Below are 18,420 nucleotides of genomic sequence, written 5' to 3' on the forward strand. Positions count from 1 at the left end.
GTAAGACGGTTAGCGTAATACCTGGCACAGGCAATGCTCAGTAAATGTAAAGAGAAAACTACTACAATGTGTTCTTTATCAATCTTTGCATTTCAACAGTACTTAGTGCAATATAGGTAATGTAGCTATATTGGGTCCTGTGGGAAAACAGATCTCAGGTAGTATCAGTGATCACAAGAAGGTAGAAAGCTGGAAGAAATTACAGGAGCAACAAGGGAGAAAGAGAAACAGGAGTCCCAACACTGAAGATTTCAAGCCTGGACCATGAATAATGAGCAGGATTTTAATCACATTCTAGGCAGAGGGTAACGTAAATAAAAGAAACATAAACAAAATCATAAACTTGTTAACACCATCATACATAAATACATGATATAAGACCTTTTGCTCCATTCTATCAACTCTATTTATTATAATTATTTTCATCAATTATAAACAAACACCTAGAGGTGTATCAATGCTGATTCTAATTAAAACCCATAAACTTTGGGGCGCATGGGTGGCTCAGTCGGTTGAGTGTCTGACTTCGGCTCAGGTCATGATCTCCCGGTTCGTGAGTGTGAGCCCCGCATCGGGCTCTGTGCTGACAGCTCGGAGCCTGGAGCCTGCTTTGGATTCTGTGTCTCCCTCTCTCTCTATCCCCCTGTCCCCTGCTGCTCGCGCTCTGTCTCTCTCTCTCAAAAATAAACATTACAAAAAATTAAAAAAACAAAACAAAACATAGACTTAACTGATGACCAAACTCCTTTAGGCCTTTCTATCAATGATATTTTATCTTATTTGGACAATTATTTGGGTTCTACTGTAATAAAAAAAATCATTAGAAACTAATTGAAAGGGAAAGAGGGACTGCTTTCAGTCAGCAAGTTGACATGACTGAGATAAAAAGGAAATTCCTAAAAATTATAAAAACCAGACACAGGAACAGCTGCATAAGGGCATTCAGAGTAGTAGGAAAGAGAACATAAGAGCAATTTAATTGTCAGTTTTAGGAGGTAAAAATATTTATAATGCATTTTCAAAGAGTTCTGAAAAAAATCAGGTACAAAACAAAAACTTTATCATGATGGCACAATCGCTGGCATAACCCTACAGATTAGCTGATGAGGGCTAGCTCCAAAGCGTGTTAAGCAGCCAGGTAACAGTCTGTGGTTAAAGATACATAGTTTTTCAATAATTCACATAACTAAAAATTAATTTATGTAGACTTCTACCCAAACTTTCCAAATTGTTGAAATAACAGATGCTATTCTTATGTTTGAAGATAGATGTTAAAAGTCACATGACAAGTTATGACCTTAACTATTAAAATAAGTAGGTCTTAAATCCATTTTCTTTCTGCAGTAGAGAAGGCAGGGCATTGAAACCTAAGCACAAATTCACAAAGTTACTTAAGATAAATGGATAGGGTGGGGTGCCTCGCTGGCATGTGACTTGATCTCTGGTTTTTGTTTTTTCTGTTTTTTTTTTTGTTTTGAGTTTCAGTCCCACACTGGGTGGAGATTACTTAAAAATCTTCAAAAGCAAAAAAAACCAAAAAACCAAAAACGGATACATGGATGGGATGACGAAACTGCTTTAATATATATAACAAAACCCCAACTATAACATTTTATGTGTTACAGAATGCCCAACTGTGAATTAACTGCATCCCAAGTTCCAGGACTTTGACTCAACAATGAAAGATACACAGAGGTGAATTTCTTTATAACGAAGTCTATAAAGTGTTGTTTTACTATTTTCCCTTAAAATTATGTTTCTTACATGTAGAGAAATGTATTATTGGTTAAGTAGAGCTGTCCAATTTTTAAATACCTAAAACAAGAAATCTAACACTCAACTGTAGTAGTTTTCCTAATGTTACACCAAAGAACAAACACACAAAAGGAGCTAACTCTGTAAAAAGAATTCTAAACAGTCTCCCAGTAACAGATACTACAGTAAGAGCAGTCAGCTCATGGAGGAACAGTTACATGTTTTGTTTCTCCTTCGCATTAAATTCAGTTTCTTTATATATTCTGAGCTGAAACAGTAATGTGTTTTCATGTGTTCTTACTAAAAGGAAAACTGCTTTATCACAGGAAAGGTCAAAGGTGATACTCTGCACATACAAAGAGACCTTTTTATAACCACAAAAGAGGACAGAAAGGGATGTAAAACTCATCTCCAACTTCAAAAGAAAGTATGAAATGGATTACCAAGGCAATTAGTCACTGATCTTCCAAAGATGAAACTAGATGTTATAGGTGGGTTCCAGCTACTTTTATATTGAACCAGCAGCTCTCATCCCACACCGAGGTTGAAATGCACAATAAAAACAAAAGAGACAAACTTATTTTGTCTACTATTTTATACACATAATTTTAATAAAAGTATCGTATTTTCAAATGTAAAACCCTCGCTTTCAAATTTGCTCTGAAAACTAACTTCATAATTGCAATTCAAGAGGAAATTACGAAAATGACCCCAAAAATTTAATCTTAAAGCCAAAATATAAAAAAGAAAAAGCATCAAAGGGAAAAATGATGGTTGGAGAGAAGGAAAAGATGGGAGGAGAAATGCTCAAATACTGACTGTGTCAGGTAGTATTTGGGCATTTAAATTATATGTTTCAGAATGAAAAGAACTGACTCCTAAAAGACGATTTAACATATTATAAAACAAATGTTACATAGCCTTGTTTTAATAAGAGCTCTTTTTTTAAAAAATTAAATATAGGTTCTAAATTCTCGAAGCATGTGCAAAGTCTTTTCTTTTACCTGTTCAGTAAGTTTGCAAGTTTTAAGCTTATCAAAAGTACCATGGCACTAGAATTAAAAAAAAAAAAAAAAAAAAAAAAGTACACTGGTATGATGATTTTTAACACATTATCCATACCTACAAGGCCTGCTTCCTCACAACGTACAGAAAATTTTATTCTGTTATGGCTCAGATGACTTGTTTGGAGAATTCTCCACCCTACTTAACGGAAATTAAGTTTCCTTCTTTGAAGAAGTCCCTTTACCTACTGCATTTAGCTCACCCACATCCCTTTTTCCCAGGGTTCTGTGGGACTCCTGCTGCTTGATGACTAGGTTCCTGTAAGATCCCTGCAGTCAGGCTATGTGCTCTTCCCTCTTAGTATAAAACTCCCACTTACACAGGATTGCTTCCAGTTATGTCTTGCAACCACATTCTCTAAGATACATCAAATAATACAATATCATTTTTGTTGTTTCACAGACATAGATAAGAAAGGTCACTTCTTCTATGTCAGATGGAAGAGTACGATGACTTACAAAATGTGGGAGATAAATTTAAAAACTTAAATGATATTAAAAAGATAGCTATAATCAATCTGAAGTTTTAACAACCTGCTCATAAAAGTCAATTATTAAATTTATTTTTACCATTGATTTTTAAATAAAATTGAATTGTGAAAAATCTCTTCCAATCCCACAAAATGTGTTGAATGAATCTCTCCGCAGGTCAGGAAAAAGGCTCTGATAAAATAAAAAAAAAGTTAAATTCTGGGCCACTGGACATCTCAAATACGAAGGGATAACTTTATTAGTAAATAGTTTGGCACTCAAATTTATAATGACAAATTGTACACCTCTTTTAAAATAAATTAAATTAATATATGTAAGAGTCCTAAAAGTAAGCTATTCATCTCAAAAGGAAAAACCAAAACAGACCGTTAAGAAGTTATCTCACTGAATAGGAACAATTTTCTCACTCATCCTCAAACTATGAACATAAATTTTAAATATGATAGAGGATATGTGACGATGCTTATTTATAAATACTCATCAAAGCTGTTTTTATTCACTAATCTGGAGAAAGAATCTGCGTAGGTGTGTGTATTTAAGTTGATCAGCTAGGAGAGCAGAAGCAAGTTCTTCTGTTTTAGTCTCCATATAGTTAATGCATACACTAACTGTTATTTCTTGGTTTACAAGCTTACGGGTATGTTGAATTCTTATGATCAAAGACAACTTAGCATTCCTACGTCCCCATCTCCCTCCGTGTTCAAATCCCAACACAGCTGTATCACAATTTTTGGTGAGACAGATCTTCAGTGTTTTCTGCATGCAATCATTTGTTCAACAAAAGTTTAGTGAGCACCAACACTGTGTCTGGCCCTGTTCTAGGCACTGGAAAACAGCAGGAGATACAACAGACAAAATTCCTGCCTTCAGAGAGCTTACTAGTGAGAAAGATAGATAATATATAAAACAAACAAGTAAAATATATAGTATGTGCCTAAAACCAGAATATATTAAGAACCCTTGCAATTCAATGAAAAGACCAACAACCCAATTGAAAAACAGGCAAAGGACTTGAACAGACATTTCTCCAAAGAATATATACAAAAGGCCAAAAAGTCTGTTTAAAAAAAAGATCAACATTATTAGTCACTAATTAGGGAAATGCAAATCAAAGTCACAATGACTACTCGACACTCACTAGGACGGTTATAATAATAATAAAGAGGAAAATAACATGTGTTGGCAAAGACGTACAAGAACTTGGAACCTCGTACGCTGCTGGCTGGGATGCAAAATGGTGTAGCTGCTGTGGAAACAGGCAGTTTCCCAAAATGCTAACCAGAGAATTACAATATGATCCAGTCATTCCGGTTCTAGGTATTTACCAAACAGAACTGAAAACAGGGATTCAAACAAGTTCCTGTAGAGGAACCTTCACTGCAGCATCATCCACGAGAGTCAAAGTCTGTTGTCTGCAGAGAACAGAGTGTCATTTAGCCACGGGATGGAAGCAGTGAGGATACAGGCTACAAGGAGGTTGCACCTCAAAAACATTACACTCAGTGGGACGATCCCCAACAGAAGGCCACATGTATGATTCCATCTACACGAAATATCCCGTATAGGTAAATTCTCAGCGACTGAAAGCAAATGGGTGGCTCCTGGGGCTCTGGAGAGAACGAATGGGAGTCCATGCTTAATGGATATGCCATTTTATCTTGGAGCAATGGAAATGTTTTGGACCTAGTTATAGGCAGTGGTTGTACAACGCTCTGAACGTACTGAAAGCCGCTAAATTCTCACGTGAGAAGGGTTACTTATGTTGTATGAATTTCACCTCAATTAAAGTGGATCTATATCTAGGTGTGAGAGAGAGAATGTCAATGAAAAGGCGGGAAGAGCAAGGGGCAGAGAGCCAGGGCAGGCCTTCCTAAGGAGACGACATGTGAATACCGACCTGGAGGAAGAAGAGAATCCTTCACACAGGCAGCTGAGGCGAAGGCAACAGCAAATGCAAAGGGCTCGCTGCATCTCGGAGCCACAGCAAAGCTCGGTGAGCAGGCCAAGCACGACAGGAGGGGAGCAGTAGGAAATGCGATTAGAGGGGCAACAGGGAATCAGCTGAGGTGAGGTGGGGCCGCTAAGTTATTCTAAGGACTTTGGCCTTTACGCTGAGCACAGGGGAGCCTATGTAGGGTTTTGAGCACAAGCGTAACATGAAGTAACTTACATTTTAACAGGGTCATTTTAGTTGCTGAACTGAGAAGATCCTACAGCTCCTCGAAGGGCAACGACAGAGTCATCAGTTAGGAAGCTACTGCCAACGATCTAGGAGAGAGATTTCTCCAATTTGTCTTTCAGTTCCTTATTCGTCCTTCAAATATTCTTTTCTCACAGCCTCCAGAGTTTCATGGATATAGTAACTTCTTTGACAGTTTTTGGTTTTTTGAAAAATTTTTTTTGATCCCTACACTGTCCTACACCAACTCCATTCTTTTTTTTTTTTTCTTCTTCTTTATCTTGAGTTCCTTTCTCCCTATTGCTCTGATTTCTGTTTTCCATGTAAGCATTTCAAGCACTGTCCATGTGGGCAGGACTTGTAAACCTCACTGTGGGGTTATCTGGCCGGGCCGTCTCACTGAGATACCGCAAACTGCAGTATCCGTCTTTCCTCTTGACTGGGTCAACTGGCCCAACAAAAAATAAATTGCTTTAACCACGAGTGGGTGCATTCAACAATGCAAAGCTGCTGCGCTCTTTCTGAGGCTCTAAGATTGATCACTAAAAACACTCATCTCATTAGCTTTCTCCACCCTTCGTCTATCCAATCCAATCTGTCACCAAGCCTGTCAGTTTAACTCAGGAATGGCTCTCTCAAATTTATGCACCTCCATCCATGGCTACCGTCATGACCCTGGCCAAACCACATTCCCTGCTTACTGGAAATACCACAGACGTCCTCCCTACCCACTCCCTAGGTTATGTCTCTTTTCCACAGTTAGCCACAGTCATCTTTCCAAGATGCAAATTTAATCCTGTTTCTTTACTTCCTACCCCGCCCCCCCACAACTATTCCCACCACCTACTTTTAACAAGTGTAGTGGTTGTCATTACTCTTTGAACGGTCTTCCTAAGTCAAAGACCTGCTTTTGCAGCCTCATCCTAGCCCTTGCCCCTCAAATTCTCCGTGCTCCCGCTCTTCTTCTTCAGTTGGTTCCCACCATAGTCTTGTACTCCGACTATCTCCTGTCCAGGGAAAGCTCTTTTCTCCTCTTCCCGTAGTCTAATCTTACTAAGGCCTCAGAGTGCTCATCTGAGAGACACATCAGTTCTTCAAGGAAACGTTCCTAATTTCCAATACTAAGATAAATTCTTACAGCTTTATATACCTGTGCTTTATCAGCCCTCATCATAGTTGTAACTGTTCTAATTTATTAAGTGTGATTCTTTGATTAATGCCCCCCCCCCATTAGAATGTACACCTCTGGAAAAACAGGAGCACATCTATTTTTGCTCACCACTGTTTGAGCACCTGGCACAACGCTGGGCACATACTATATGCCCAGTAAATATCTGACCAATGAGTACACACACGAATGATGACTGCTGCAACTCTTACTACCTCTGGTGTGTCACCTCAAGAATTATACTGCTTTTCAAAGGCATTTTCAAATGCTAAATTACAGATTACTTTGAAGATTGTGACCTTAAAACACACTTTTTTACTTAATCATAATCAGCACAAAGAAGCCAGCATGTGAAATACACATCCATACAATCCTATGAGTTTTACAGAAAAAGACACCAACACTTACATTAAGCTGCTGTTACAGGCCATAGAACATAAAGTGAATGACCCCCCCCCCCAAAACAAACCCAAACTCAAAAATAAATAACAAACCCTAAATTACTTTTTGAGTAACAAAAACAAAGCTAAAATTACCTGTTCAAATATAGAAATATCTAAGAAAGAATGATCAAATCATAGATCTTATAAAAACAGAATTTACAGTATTTTCTATATGGCAAATACTATATAAAAATATTTATTTCTATATAAATATTACTGTATTTAAAAATTTATTTTATTTTTTAAATTTTTTATAACGTTTATTTTTGGGAGACAGAGAGAAACAGACCACGAGAGCGGGAGGGGCAGAGAGAGAGGGAGACATGGAATCCGAAACAGGCTCCAGGCTCTGAGCCTGACAGCTGTCAGTGGGGCTTGAACCCATGAACCGTGAGATCATGACCTGAGCTGAAGTCGCTGCTTAACCAACTGAGCCACCCAGGCGCCCCTAAAAAATGTTTTTAAACTGGATCTAATAAGTGTAATCAAGTATTAGTGGCCTCATTTCCTACTTCTGTAATCTTCCAGCTTTTATTTCAAAGGGAAAAATTCTTTACTTGCAACTCTTTTAAAAAAAAAAAAACATGTTCAAGCAACCTAAGTTCAGTTGTTTTAAAATACACTGAAAAGTAGGGGCGCCTGGGTGGCTCAGTCGGTTAGGGTGCTACTTCTGGCTTAGGCCATAATCTCCTGGTTCCGTGGGTTTGAGCCCCAGGTCAGGCTCTGTACTGACAGCTCAGAGCCTGGAGCCTGCTTTTATTCTGTATCTCCCTCTCTCTGCTCTTCCCCTGCTTGCGCTCTCTTTCTCTCAGAAATGAATAAATGTTAAAAATTTTTTTTCTTAAACACAGTGAAAAGGAATTACCCATACTTTTAAGAAGCTTCAGAATGAGTCATGAAAAAGTATTTTTAGAAGATATAAATATCACTGGAACAAGTGTGGAAAATGCATGCAAAGGCTTTATTCACTGAACTAATGAATCCCCTGCACCACGTGCCAGACTATATATCAGATCCAAAGATACAAAGGTAGGTATCAAAAGAATTAGTATAAAATTCAAGACTTCTAAAGGAGAAGGTGATTTTTAAGACCTATTATAGCTGAAGAACCTAAAATCTTACTATAAAATTCTCTCCAATCACTTCATGCGGGTGTGCATTCTCCTATCAGGATTATGAGTAGCTTCCGGGGATGCAAATAAATGAAGACAGATTCCAACACCTTGTCTGACTCAGGAGGTGTACACGGAGCTTGTTTTGCCAGGCCTACAACTGATGTGGCAGGGCTTTCTGTTTCTCTCTATCCTCAAGTCTCTAACTCGACATTTTGTGGCACGTGGCTGAGGCCTACGAGTAAGATGACTGAGAAAGCCCCTGCCCACAAGGGCTCACTGCTGACCACGGAAGACACAGAAACAGGCTTGGGAAGCAAGAACTGTGCACTGCCTGATACGAGCAATTGCACAATGGACCAAACACTATGGGATAATAGAAAATACCAAGCAGATGGGTAAGAAGTGTATGTTTCACAGAAATGTAGGTATCATTCACTTTCAGGACTCTTGTCAACAGACCTAACATTTAGATGCTTAAATACAAAATGCCTGCATATTTATGTAGCTCGGTTGACATTATTCCTTCTATTTTACCTCCTGTAAAATCTCTTCTGTTGACAACAAAAATCACTTCTTGAATATCAAACATAAAATTTAAGATTTAAAATATTTTCATCTCATTATCTTTTATATCTGAAACTTTTACTGTTTCATAGGATTTATCACTTTTCCTATGCTAAAAAACAGAGCTGGAGATAAAAATAATAATTGGCTTGAAAATACATTTTTGCAAGTAAATTGGAACTGATTTTCTATTCTGGAAATTCAGAACACTTTACACAAAAATTAGTCAAATGGTGAAATCCTCCCTCTGGAATTAAAAGTTGTTCAGTTTCTGTCATTTACATTGTGCTTGTAACTTCTTCTCTACTTTAGGAGGGAAATAAACAGAAAAAGCTCTCAGACTCAATGTAACCTGTCAGTACTTTTAGTCCTGTAGTTCTATAAAAGCCTGTACTTTTAGTTGTATTTCATGGCTTTTTCTGTTTAAGAAAAGTTAAGTATGGATCTTGTTCTAAATCCATTATCTAGATTTTGGCAGCACATTAAAAGTAATACTGTAATAAGGGGCGCCTGGGCGGCTCAGTTGGTTGAGCGTCCAACTTCGGCTCAAGTCATGATCTTGCAGTTCATGAGTTCAAGCCCCACACAGGGCTCTGTGCTGATAGCTCAGAGCCTGGGGCCTGCTTTGGATTCTGTGTCTCCCTCTCTCTCTGTACTACCCCTCCCCGCCTCGTTTGTGCTCTCTCTCTCTCTCTCAAAAGTAAATAAACATAGAAAAACTTTTAAAAAAAAGTAATACAGTAATAAATGAGGAAATAGAATCCACAAAACTAAGTTTTTGGTACAATTTATACAATTTGTCTTCTTTCAGACACAAATAAAATTACACTAACAAGTACAACCTAAAAAAGTATATGGGAGTAATCAGGAAAGTCCACTAGAAATAAGAAACCTCAAAATACACAATTATATATTTTCTCCCTTTCCAACATCAGCAACTGCATCTAGGCACCCCCGTGTTTAAGGAATACAGAATAATGAAAATGGCAGTGATGATGGCAACCGCCAATATTTCCTGGGCACCTAACTTGCTCTAGGTGCTGCTAAATATCTTATATTTAAGCCTGATGACAATTCTAAGAGTTAGGTATTATCAGAAATCACTATTTTAAAGACATGGGAAAAAGAGGCTGAATGACGTTCAGAAGTGGCAAGGCTGGGATTCAAATGAAGTCTGTCTGACTCCAAAGCTCTTAACCACTCCACTGTGGACATAGAAATACTATAGTTAAAGGCTGAGATTTAGAAACAGGTTTAAGAATTTTAAAATAAACATATTCAAATACATTTAATCTATTTCAATATTGTAACCCCGTATATATTAAAATTATAGGAAATATAACATCTTAAAAGAGAATTTCTATACCACTGAACTATTCATGTATTTAATAATGTTTTCCTAGATGTTGTAACTTAAAATTATTTTATATTACGTAAATTAGATTCTTATCCTCTTTACAAAAGAGCAACCTAAAACTTTTAAATTCAGTTACTTTCACCATAACAGTGATTTCTGGAAAATATCAAAAGCCAAAGCTCTCAAGTCACAAAAGGTAAAGAAATTATAATTAAATCATGACAGATTTTACTGAAATAATTGCAAAACTAGAGCAGTGTAACAATATTTTCTTCAGTATCATTTTTTTAGATTTTGGAATAGTCCCCCTGTTAGTGGGAATACACTGAAGTTTGCACAAAGATCCAAACTAAATATGGACTTATATTACTTGTTTGCCTGATATCATACTTAAAAAAAAAAAAAAAAAAAAAAAAAAAAATCCTGCTATAAGCATACCTTGGCAAAAAATACGGTGAGGTGAGTTTCACTGCCAACAATCCAAATAGGGAATTTTGGAGATTTCAAGTAAGAACCAACCTAGAACAAATGTAGCAAAATAAACAAACAAATGAAAATCTGACAGTGCCTGTTGAATATTTGCCTATGAATATCTGAAGCAAATGGAAAAATGTGCTGTGCCAGAATGCCTTACCCATAAAGGTCAAATGCTGAGTGTAAAAAAATCAATGTTATAAATACTGTCAGGGCTAAGTTTATATTGCATCTTTACCATCAGGATAACAATAATACACTTTTAACACAGGTAAAAAAAAAATAGTTTAGCACTAAGAATCATTCTCAGGTTTTACTAAAGTTGCTAGACAGAATGACCACTTTAAGAATATCAGCTTGATTGTCAAACCCTACAACTATAAACTTGATAATTACTTCATCAGGGGAACAACTGTAAATTAACAAATATATTTATGAATAAATAAAGGGGAAAAACCTTAAGAACATCCTGTCTTCAAAGAACGTAGGGCAATATAATAATCCCTCTAAAGCAAAATATATACTCCAAAATATTTAAGAATATGAAAGAACCCTGTCACTCTTTACGGTTGGAAGTTCACTCCTGTCACTCTGCATGGTTGGAAGTTCAAAGTTTTAAAATATGAAGTCTCCTTAAGATGTACAAAAAGTTATAGCCTACCTTCTAGGTTATATATTTAATCTATAAAAACTTTAGTATCTGAAATTTGAGAGTATCATTTCTGTGGGTGATGGAGAAAGTTTAAAATTCAACAAAAAACAGACTTGGGAAATCGCATCATGTTCACGTCGATCGATTCTATACCCCTATGAGGACAGAGACTACAACTTAAAAACAACCTTACCATTCAAATTTGCTGAATTTTCTTTTCTCACACAGATTCCCCGGAATGGGGGACATTCCGAGCAGCTACTTGCAGCAGTCAGGGCAATTCTTCCCTCATCAGTCAACAGGGTACCCTGCTTTCAACCACCACTACAGTCCTTTGGCATTTATGTTCATCATGGGGAAGTAGGGGAGAGGGACTCTTTTGTATTCACGGATAGAAACACCGGTATGTCTGTCCTTTGATGGGCAGGGTGGGCTGGGTGTGCTGATGGCAATGGCGAACAAGGAGAGCAGGAAGGGTGACGATTTGGGGGTAAAAGAGAATAAGGGCAAAGGACAAAGACAAAGGAGAAGCTCTAATCACAGGTTCAGAGTAGACGGAATTTTAGAGGTGCTCAGTGCAAGTCCTTCAATTTTACATCAAGAAACAGGAAGTATCCAGGATCCGCGCCTTGTCTGAATTCAAACAGTTAACAGAGCTGGAATTAAAACTCAGGATTTCTGACTCCTAATATGGTAGCTTTCCCTTACATCACGCTACCTCTCGGGGTGAGAAGTATAGACATTAGTTAATTTCTATTTTAGAAAATGAGTATGTGTGTGTGTGTATTTAAATAAGGTAGAAGTAAAAAAGTGAGGATTATATACAGTAGAATCAAAAGGTAAACAAATGAACTCATTAAGTGTTTCATAATAATATAAATAAGTAAAGAGTGCATAAATAGTGCAGCCACTTTGGAAAAAGAGTCCGACAGTTCCTCAACAAGCATATAATTACTGTACGACAAGCAATTTCATTCCTGGGTACACATCCAAGAGAGACAAAAACACGTTCACAAAAAACTTATACGGAATGTTCTTAGCAGAGTTATTCATAGTAGCACAAAAGCAGGAACAACCCGAACGCCCACCAGCTGATGAACAGATAAACACAATTGATATATAAATACAATAGAATATTTGGTCATAAAAAGGAACAAAGTGCTAGTAGGTAAAACAAGAATCAACACTGAAAACACTGTGCCAAGTCAAAGAAGCCAGACACTAAAGGCCACCTATTGAAGGATTCCATTGAGATGAAATGTCCAGATCAGGCAAAACCACAGAGAAGCAGAGCTGCCAGGGGCTGGGGAGGATTGGGGAAGCGACCGCTAGTGGGGTTAGAAGATCTTGTCAGCAGAACAAAAACATTCTGAAATTCAGTAAATGGTGACAGGTGCACGACCTTCTGAACTGCACACTTTAAAATGGTGAGTTTTATGGTATTTATCTATTTAAAAAAAGGGGGGGGGCACAGACCAAAGCAGAGTCACCCTCTGCACTGTGTGCATATGTACCGACACGGTTTCATCTGTGTTAATGGACACATATGATCAAAATGACATGAAAATGTTAATTTCTAAAGAGCAATTTGCTATGATGGTAAAGCACAGGGAAATGTTCAGATGCACAAAACTAATACAAACACAATGATTTCCTTAATGCCATTTCTCTAAATGTTTGGTAAAAAGTAAATCTATACAGGTTTCCAGAAGGCCATTTACAGTTATGTACACCACAGTGTAATTTAGTTCTTCAAAAAACTTTGTCACACCATCCCGACCACTTCCCTTACAGGTCTCCCACACTCCAGGCCACTACGTACGGCCCTAAGTGCCCTGGAGCCAGCTGTCAGACAAGCAGAGACAGCCCTCAGCCTCAGAGCTGACTGAAACTATTCAACCCCTAGGGAGCCTATGAAACCTAGCCAACTCCATCCCAACGCCCGTACACAGGCTGCTCTCTGTAGTAGCACCTTGCTGTCGCCCTGTCCCCAGGTGTCATCCCGTCTGTGGCGCTGTCTGGGAGCCCTCTCTTGTTTGGAGGTGTAAGTAACAGAGTTCTGCCTTTCATCTATCTGAGTACCAGTGTGTTGTGTCCTGCCATTATAATAATCTTTAGGGGTGCCTGGTCGGCTCATATGGTTAGGTGTCTGACTCTTGATTTTAGCTCAGATCATGATCTCGGGGTTGTGGGACTGAGCCCCATGTTGGGCTCTGCACTGAGCACGGAGTCTGCTTAAGATTCATTCTCTCCCTCTCTCTCTACCCCCACCCGGCTCGCATGCCATTTTCCCCTACCTCTTGCTCTCTCTTGAAAACAAACAAAAAACAAACAAAAAAAGTTACTGCTAGAGCACTAGAGCAATATGCATTAGGAGAACACATAGCCATTACTGGTTTTCCACTAAGATCGTAGGAGGAAAATAGGCATTGCTCTACCTGCTCTTCCTGACAGCTAAAGAAAAGCAAAACGCATGATTTAGAAAAGCTTACAATTCTGAAATTGGTAATTCACTCATTCAACAAATGTTTACTGACCACCAAGTATGTACCCAGAAATACAACATCACTGGTTTCAAAGGGTCTATAGTCCACTGGTGATGAACAGAGAAAAGCAAATTCAAGATCAAAAAAATAAATAAGTTAACAGATAAGAACATTATAGAGAGATTATTCCTATGCTATTATGAAAAAGGGTCACTGAGGCAATGGCCGAAGAAAGGGTCTTGGAGGCACCATTTTAAGTAGGACCTGCAGGGGACAGGGAGCCATCCACTCAAGATCTGGAGAATTCCTGGCAGAAATGATGGCAAGCACGAAGTCCTATTAGGCAGGAAAGGGCTTGGGTGTGTTCAGAAACTGGCAGGAAACCAGGAGGACGAGTGCACAGCAACAGAGAGGGCAGTGCGCCTCCAGAGGGCCAGACAGGATCTGGTTCAGGGCGTGGAGAGGGCAGTACGCCTCCACGGGGACAGACGGGATCTGGATCAGGGCGTTACAGGCCACACGGTGACAATTTCACAGTATATCATCTCCACACCCTATCCTCCTGCAAAACCCACACACATGCTTTAAAAAAAAAGGCTTTACTGAAGTGTCTTTGACGTGCGAAAAGGGTACACATTAAAAGCGTGCAACTTGATGTTTTTATATATGCATACGCTGTGAAAAGATCACCACCATCAAGCTAATTAACATATTCATCACCTCTATACAGTTACCATTTTTGTGTGTGTACCCATGTGCACACTTGCCAGCACACACACACTTTTTAGGATCTATGAATGTTTGTGTGTGTTTCCTGGGGGAACGGGATGCAGCTTGATGCTCTGGTTGCCAGGCTACTTCAGAATAGCTTTAGCTTGTAAGTTAAAGTCACCAAAAATAATAAAACAGTTGCTACTGTGTAACAATATGATGTCTACTAAGAGATCCGGGCAGGATGGAACCTAATTCATTATCATACCATACCACTCCTTTCCAAGTGTTGTCATGAAAGAGGAACACTTCTGCTTAAAAGAAAGTAAGAAAGTAAGAAGGCAAGAGGGCAAGACACCGTCCTTTTCCTAAATCACTATCACCAGAGCTACTGCTATGGAAACACAATTCTAAAATGGAAAAGAAAATGAGATCCACTTCTCCCTTTCCAAAATCAGGACACTTCATTAAGTGCAAATCATTAATGATTTGAACCCCATTTAAAACTATCCAATAGTTATTTCAGAACATCCAATAGTTATTTTAGAGTATGCAGAAAAGCCATGAAATATTTATCAATAAATGAGAAGTTCCTAACCTTACCCCATGTGCTAAAGAATTTAATGCTATGAAATGCTTGGAATTTTGTTTTTAAGTGTGAAATCATTTTTCAGATGGAATAGACAAAACTTAAAACTTCAGGCATCTAGCAAATTCTTTTTCTTTGCCTCCTAAGTATTGCCAGTTGTTTCAGCAAAGCGTACCATTATGAGGAAGCAACAATACATCCTTTTCCCTTGGTTTACCAAAAAATAAATGTATACGCAATAATAGATTTATTTTTATAAATTGTTTTTTTTTTTTTTACTGGGTTCCGCCCTCTGTCCTTGAAAACAGGAAACTCGGCATCATCAGCCAGCTTAACTCTATCCTTCATACACCTGTCAGTTTAGGAAAGGAGATCAGGAAAGAAGTGGAGAGTATGTACTAGCAAGTTAAATGTCATCTAGGAGAAAATACCATCCACGACATTGGACATGTGAATAAAAAGCATTGAAAACACCTTCAGAATCAACTTACCTTACAGTATCTTAAAGCTTCCATTAATGTTAAGAATCCTACTGCTGCTTGTTCATGTATACCAAGAAGTTCTACAAAAAAGAAGTTAGCACTGCATTAGCATATGTAAATCTGAAAAGTACCTATATGTAAATATAGATGTACCCTATATACATATTTTACATCAAAACTTTTATTCCCCAAACTATACTTCAAAACCTAGCATGTATTTACTGTTAAGAGTTCCATCAAATCATCGTATTACTAATTATTATCAAATGCCATTAGATCATGTTTGTGTGGGTGATGTGATATTCAGATGTACATTAAATGTCTTTACGAACTTTATTTTCAATGTTAATGTTTAAAATGAGGACATTTTTCTCTCTGAAAACCAAGGAGTTACGGACAAAAAGAAAAAAGAGATACTCAATAATATCCATTGTTTTGACTTAGAAAAACAAATGAATATGCTAATCTTAATCCATAAAATTTATCATCAGTGAACCTACTTGTAGAATACTTAAAACATGGGAATTTGATTCCATTCCTGACTCCTATAAATAAACACAGTGTGCTTAAGACTCCGGAAATAAAGACAAATAGAACAAGTTATCTGCCTTACAAAGGCTAAATTTATCAAGAGAGATAGAAGAAAAAACTTGTGTCTTCACTGTTTACACACACACATACACAATGCATCTTAAAAGTGATAAAAGAACATCTGTTTATTGTATTACGGAAGGTGTACAGAACTGACAACATGTGAGTTGAACCTCGAAGCATATGTAGGAATTTTTTCCAGGCCAAGAAGATGATACGAAGGAAATTCGAGGCAGAGGAAACAAGAAAGAATTATCAACAATAAAGAAAATCAATGTATTTAAGGGGTGAAGAATATGCCAAACCTTCCTTCAAGGTTTCTAGCCTGGGGAATCTGACAAATGGTGACTAACTGATAGAGTTAAGAAAAAGTAGGTTCCGAAAGTGGTATCAAGAGAGAACATGAGTTTGGTTTAGGCAAGCTGGAAGGGAGGAAACCTCAGGACTTCTAGCTACAGATGGATACACAACTAAGGCTCAGGAACACAAGGAAGAGGGGTCAGGGGAGGATACAGAGCTTTGGGCATCATCAGCATAGAGATGAGAGGTGATGTCATGGATGTGGTTAAGAAAGAACTGACAAAGCTCAGAAAATGAAGACAAGTGATTATTTCACAACAAAGATGTAACTGTGGTGATGATCTTATCTTTTACAGACTATAGCTTTCAGTTGAGGTATATTAAGTAGAACTACAATAGTATTTGGATCCATAAATGTTTCTACAAAGCATTTTTTCTGGTTCAAAATTATGTCCACTGTAAATACCACACACACACACACACACACACACACACACACACACACACACACACAGCTTTGCTTCCTTTTCACCACCTGGTCATGTTTTATCCACTTTTCTGTTAAGATATAGTGTTTTCCTTATTAATTAATGTAATAATATCAATTCTTAGTCATACCATGTATCCTTAAGTACAACATTCAGACAGTGTAAGCCAAGAACTGGTTGTTGAAACTTTTGGATTTGGAAATTCAAAATTAAGAGAATATACATATATTTTTCACTAGTTTCTTACAGGTACCAGGAGGGTATAGCAATAGTTCCCAAATTGTCATTTATGATTCCTAGAGATCCACAAGACCCTTTAGAGACTACATGATTTTCATAAAAGGACATTAATTGCCTGTTTTGTTGTTTTTTGTTTTTTTTTTGCTCTTAAACTTTCATGAGTAAAGTGAAGTTTTCCAGAGGCCAAATGACATGTCATATCTCAACAGACTAGATCTATAAACAGATATGAGAATGTCTACTAATAACCTCAACATTGAAGGAACTTGCAAACTTTAAAACAATGTCACTCTTCTTACTGATTTTCTTCTTATTTTGGAAAACAGTTATTTATATTGAGAAGTAAAGGATGTATTATTGTCATTTTAAAATGAATTGATACATCTTTTAAATTTCTAAGTCTTAATTTCTAAGAAAAATATTGATCATTATTTGGTTATAACCCATACAAGAAAAAGCTCTTTGGGATCTTCAATCATTTTTAAAAGTATAAAAAGCATGAAAACAAAAAACACCTGAATCACTGAGTTATAGCATTCAAAGGAAAAAAAGGGAGTGGGGGTGAGTGACCCAAATAAGCAGAAATGGTACTCTACGGTCTTACAAATTTTCCCCTCCTCTTCCTTCTTAGATTTATTTTCAAGTTCAAAGAAGAATATGTATGTTGAGAAACATTTTCACACTTTAATTTCTAAAAATCAGATATCACCACCTAGTGTTATGATTAGATATTGCATCATCGATTTCCTTGTAATTTTAAACAAATGTCTCAAAGAATATATTTGTAACTTAATGCTACTAGCTATGGCGAACCAGCTGTTCGTAATTGTTGGGGAATGAATTATTCAGATTAGGTCAGTAATCACATGTTTAGGCATGCAGTTTGGATGATAATATTTAAAAACTACTCCTATTTCCTTAGACTAAATATTTAAATTTTTTATCTGTAGTAGCTAATGTGCATCCTTAAGAATATTTATTAGTGTACAAAGTTGTAAATATAGTGAGGATATACTCACCTCACATATTACAACTTATAGAATTTACTTATATAAGACTTGTCTCAGTAAGTCTCAAAGAAGTCAATTTACATTTGCAGAAAATCCTAATAATTGTGTCATTATATTTGAGAATTTTCTAACTTTGTTTTCTTAGCTTCGTATTTCAGATTAATCATGATCAGAGTCCTTATCAACCCCATCTGCTTCAGTCAGTGAGACCATACACACACACACACACACACACACACACACACACACACACACACACA

The 18,420-nt window shown here is 37.3% G+C and overlaps 1 protein-coding gene across 5 annotated transcripts in view; it reads right to left on the reverse strand.

The window, feature by feature from the left end:
* The window catches only part of MINDY3 (MINDY lysine 48 deubiquitinase 3), a 100,653-nt gene that overhangs the window by 41,525 nt on the left and 40,708 nt on the right, over positions 1-18,420 (reverse strand). For 4 of the 5 annotated variants that reach the window (XM_049624671.1, XM_049624669.1, XM_049624673.1 and 1 more), the window contains 2 exons: positions 15,541-15,611; positions 10,576-10,656 (listed from right to left, as the gene is read on the reverse strand). In XM_049624671.1, coding sequence (XP_049480628.1) covers positions 10,576-10,656; positions 15,541-15,611 — 152 coding nt within the window. The remainder of the gene's footprint in view (positions 1-10,575; positions 10,657-15,540; positions 15,612-18,420) is intronic. The other variant, XM_049624670.1, reaches the window with a different exon arrangement.

Source organism: Panthera uncia, chromosome B4 (assembly GCF_023721935.1).
Source record: "Panthera uncia isolate 11264 chromosome B4, Puncia_PCG_1.0, whole genome shotgun sequence".
Classification (NCBI taxonomy): Eukaryota; Metazoa; Chordata; class Mammalia; order Carnivora; family Felidae; genus Panthera; species Panthera uncia.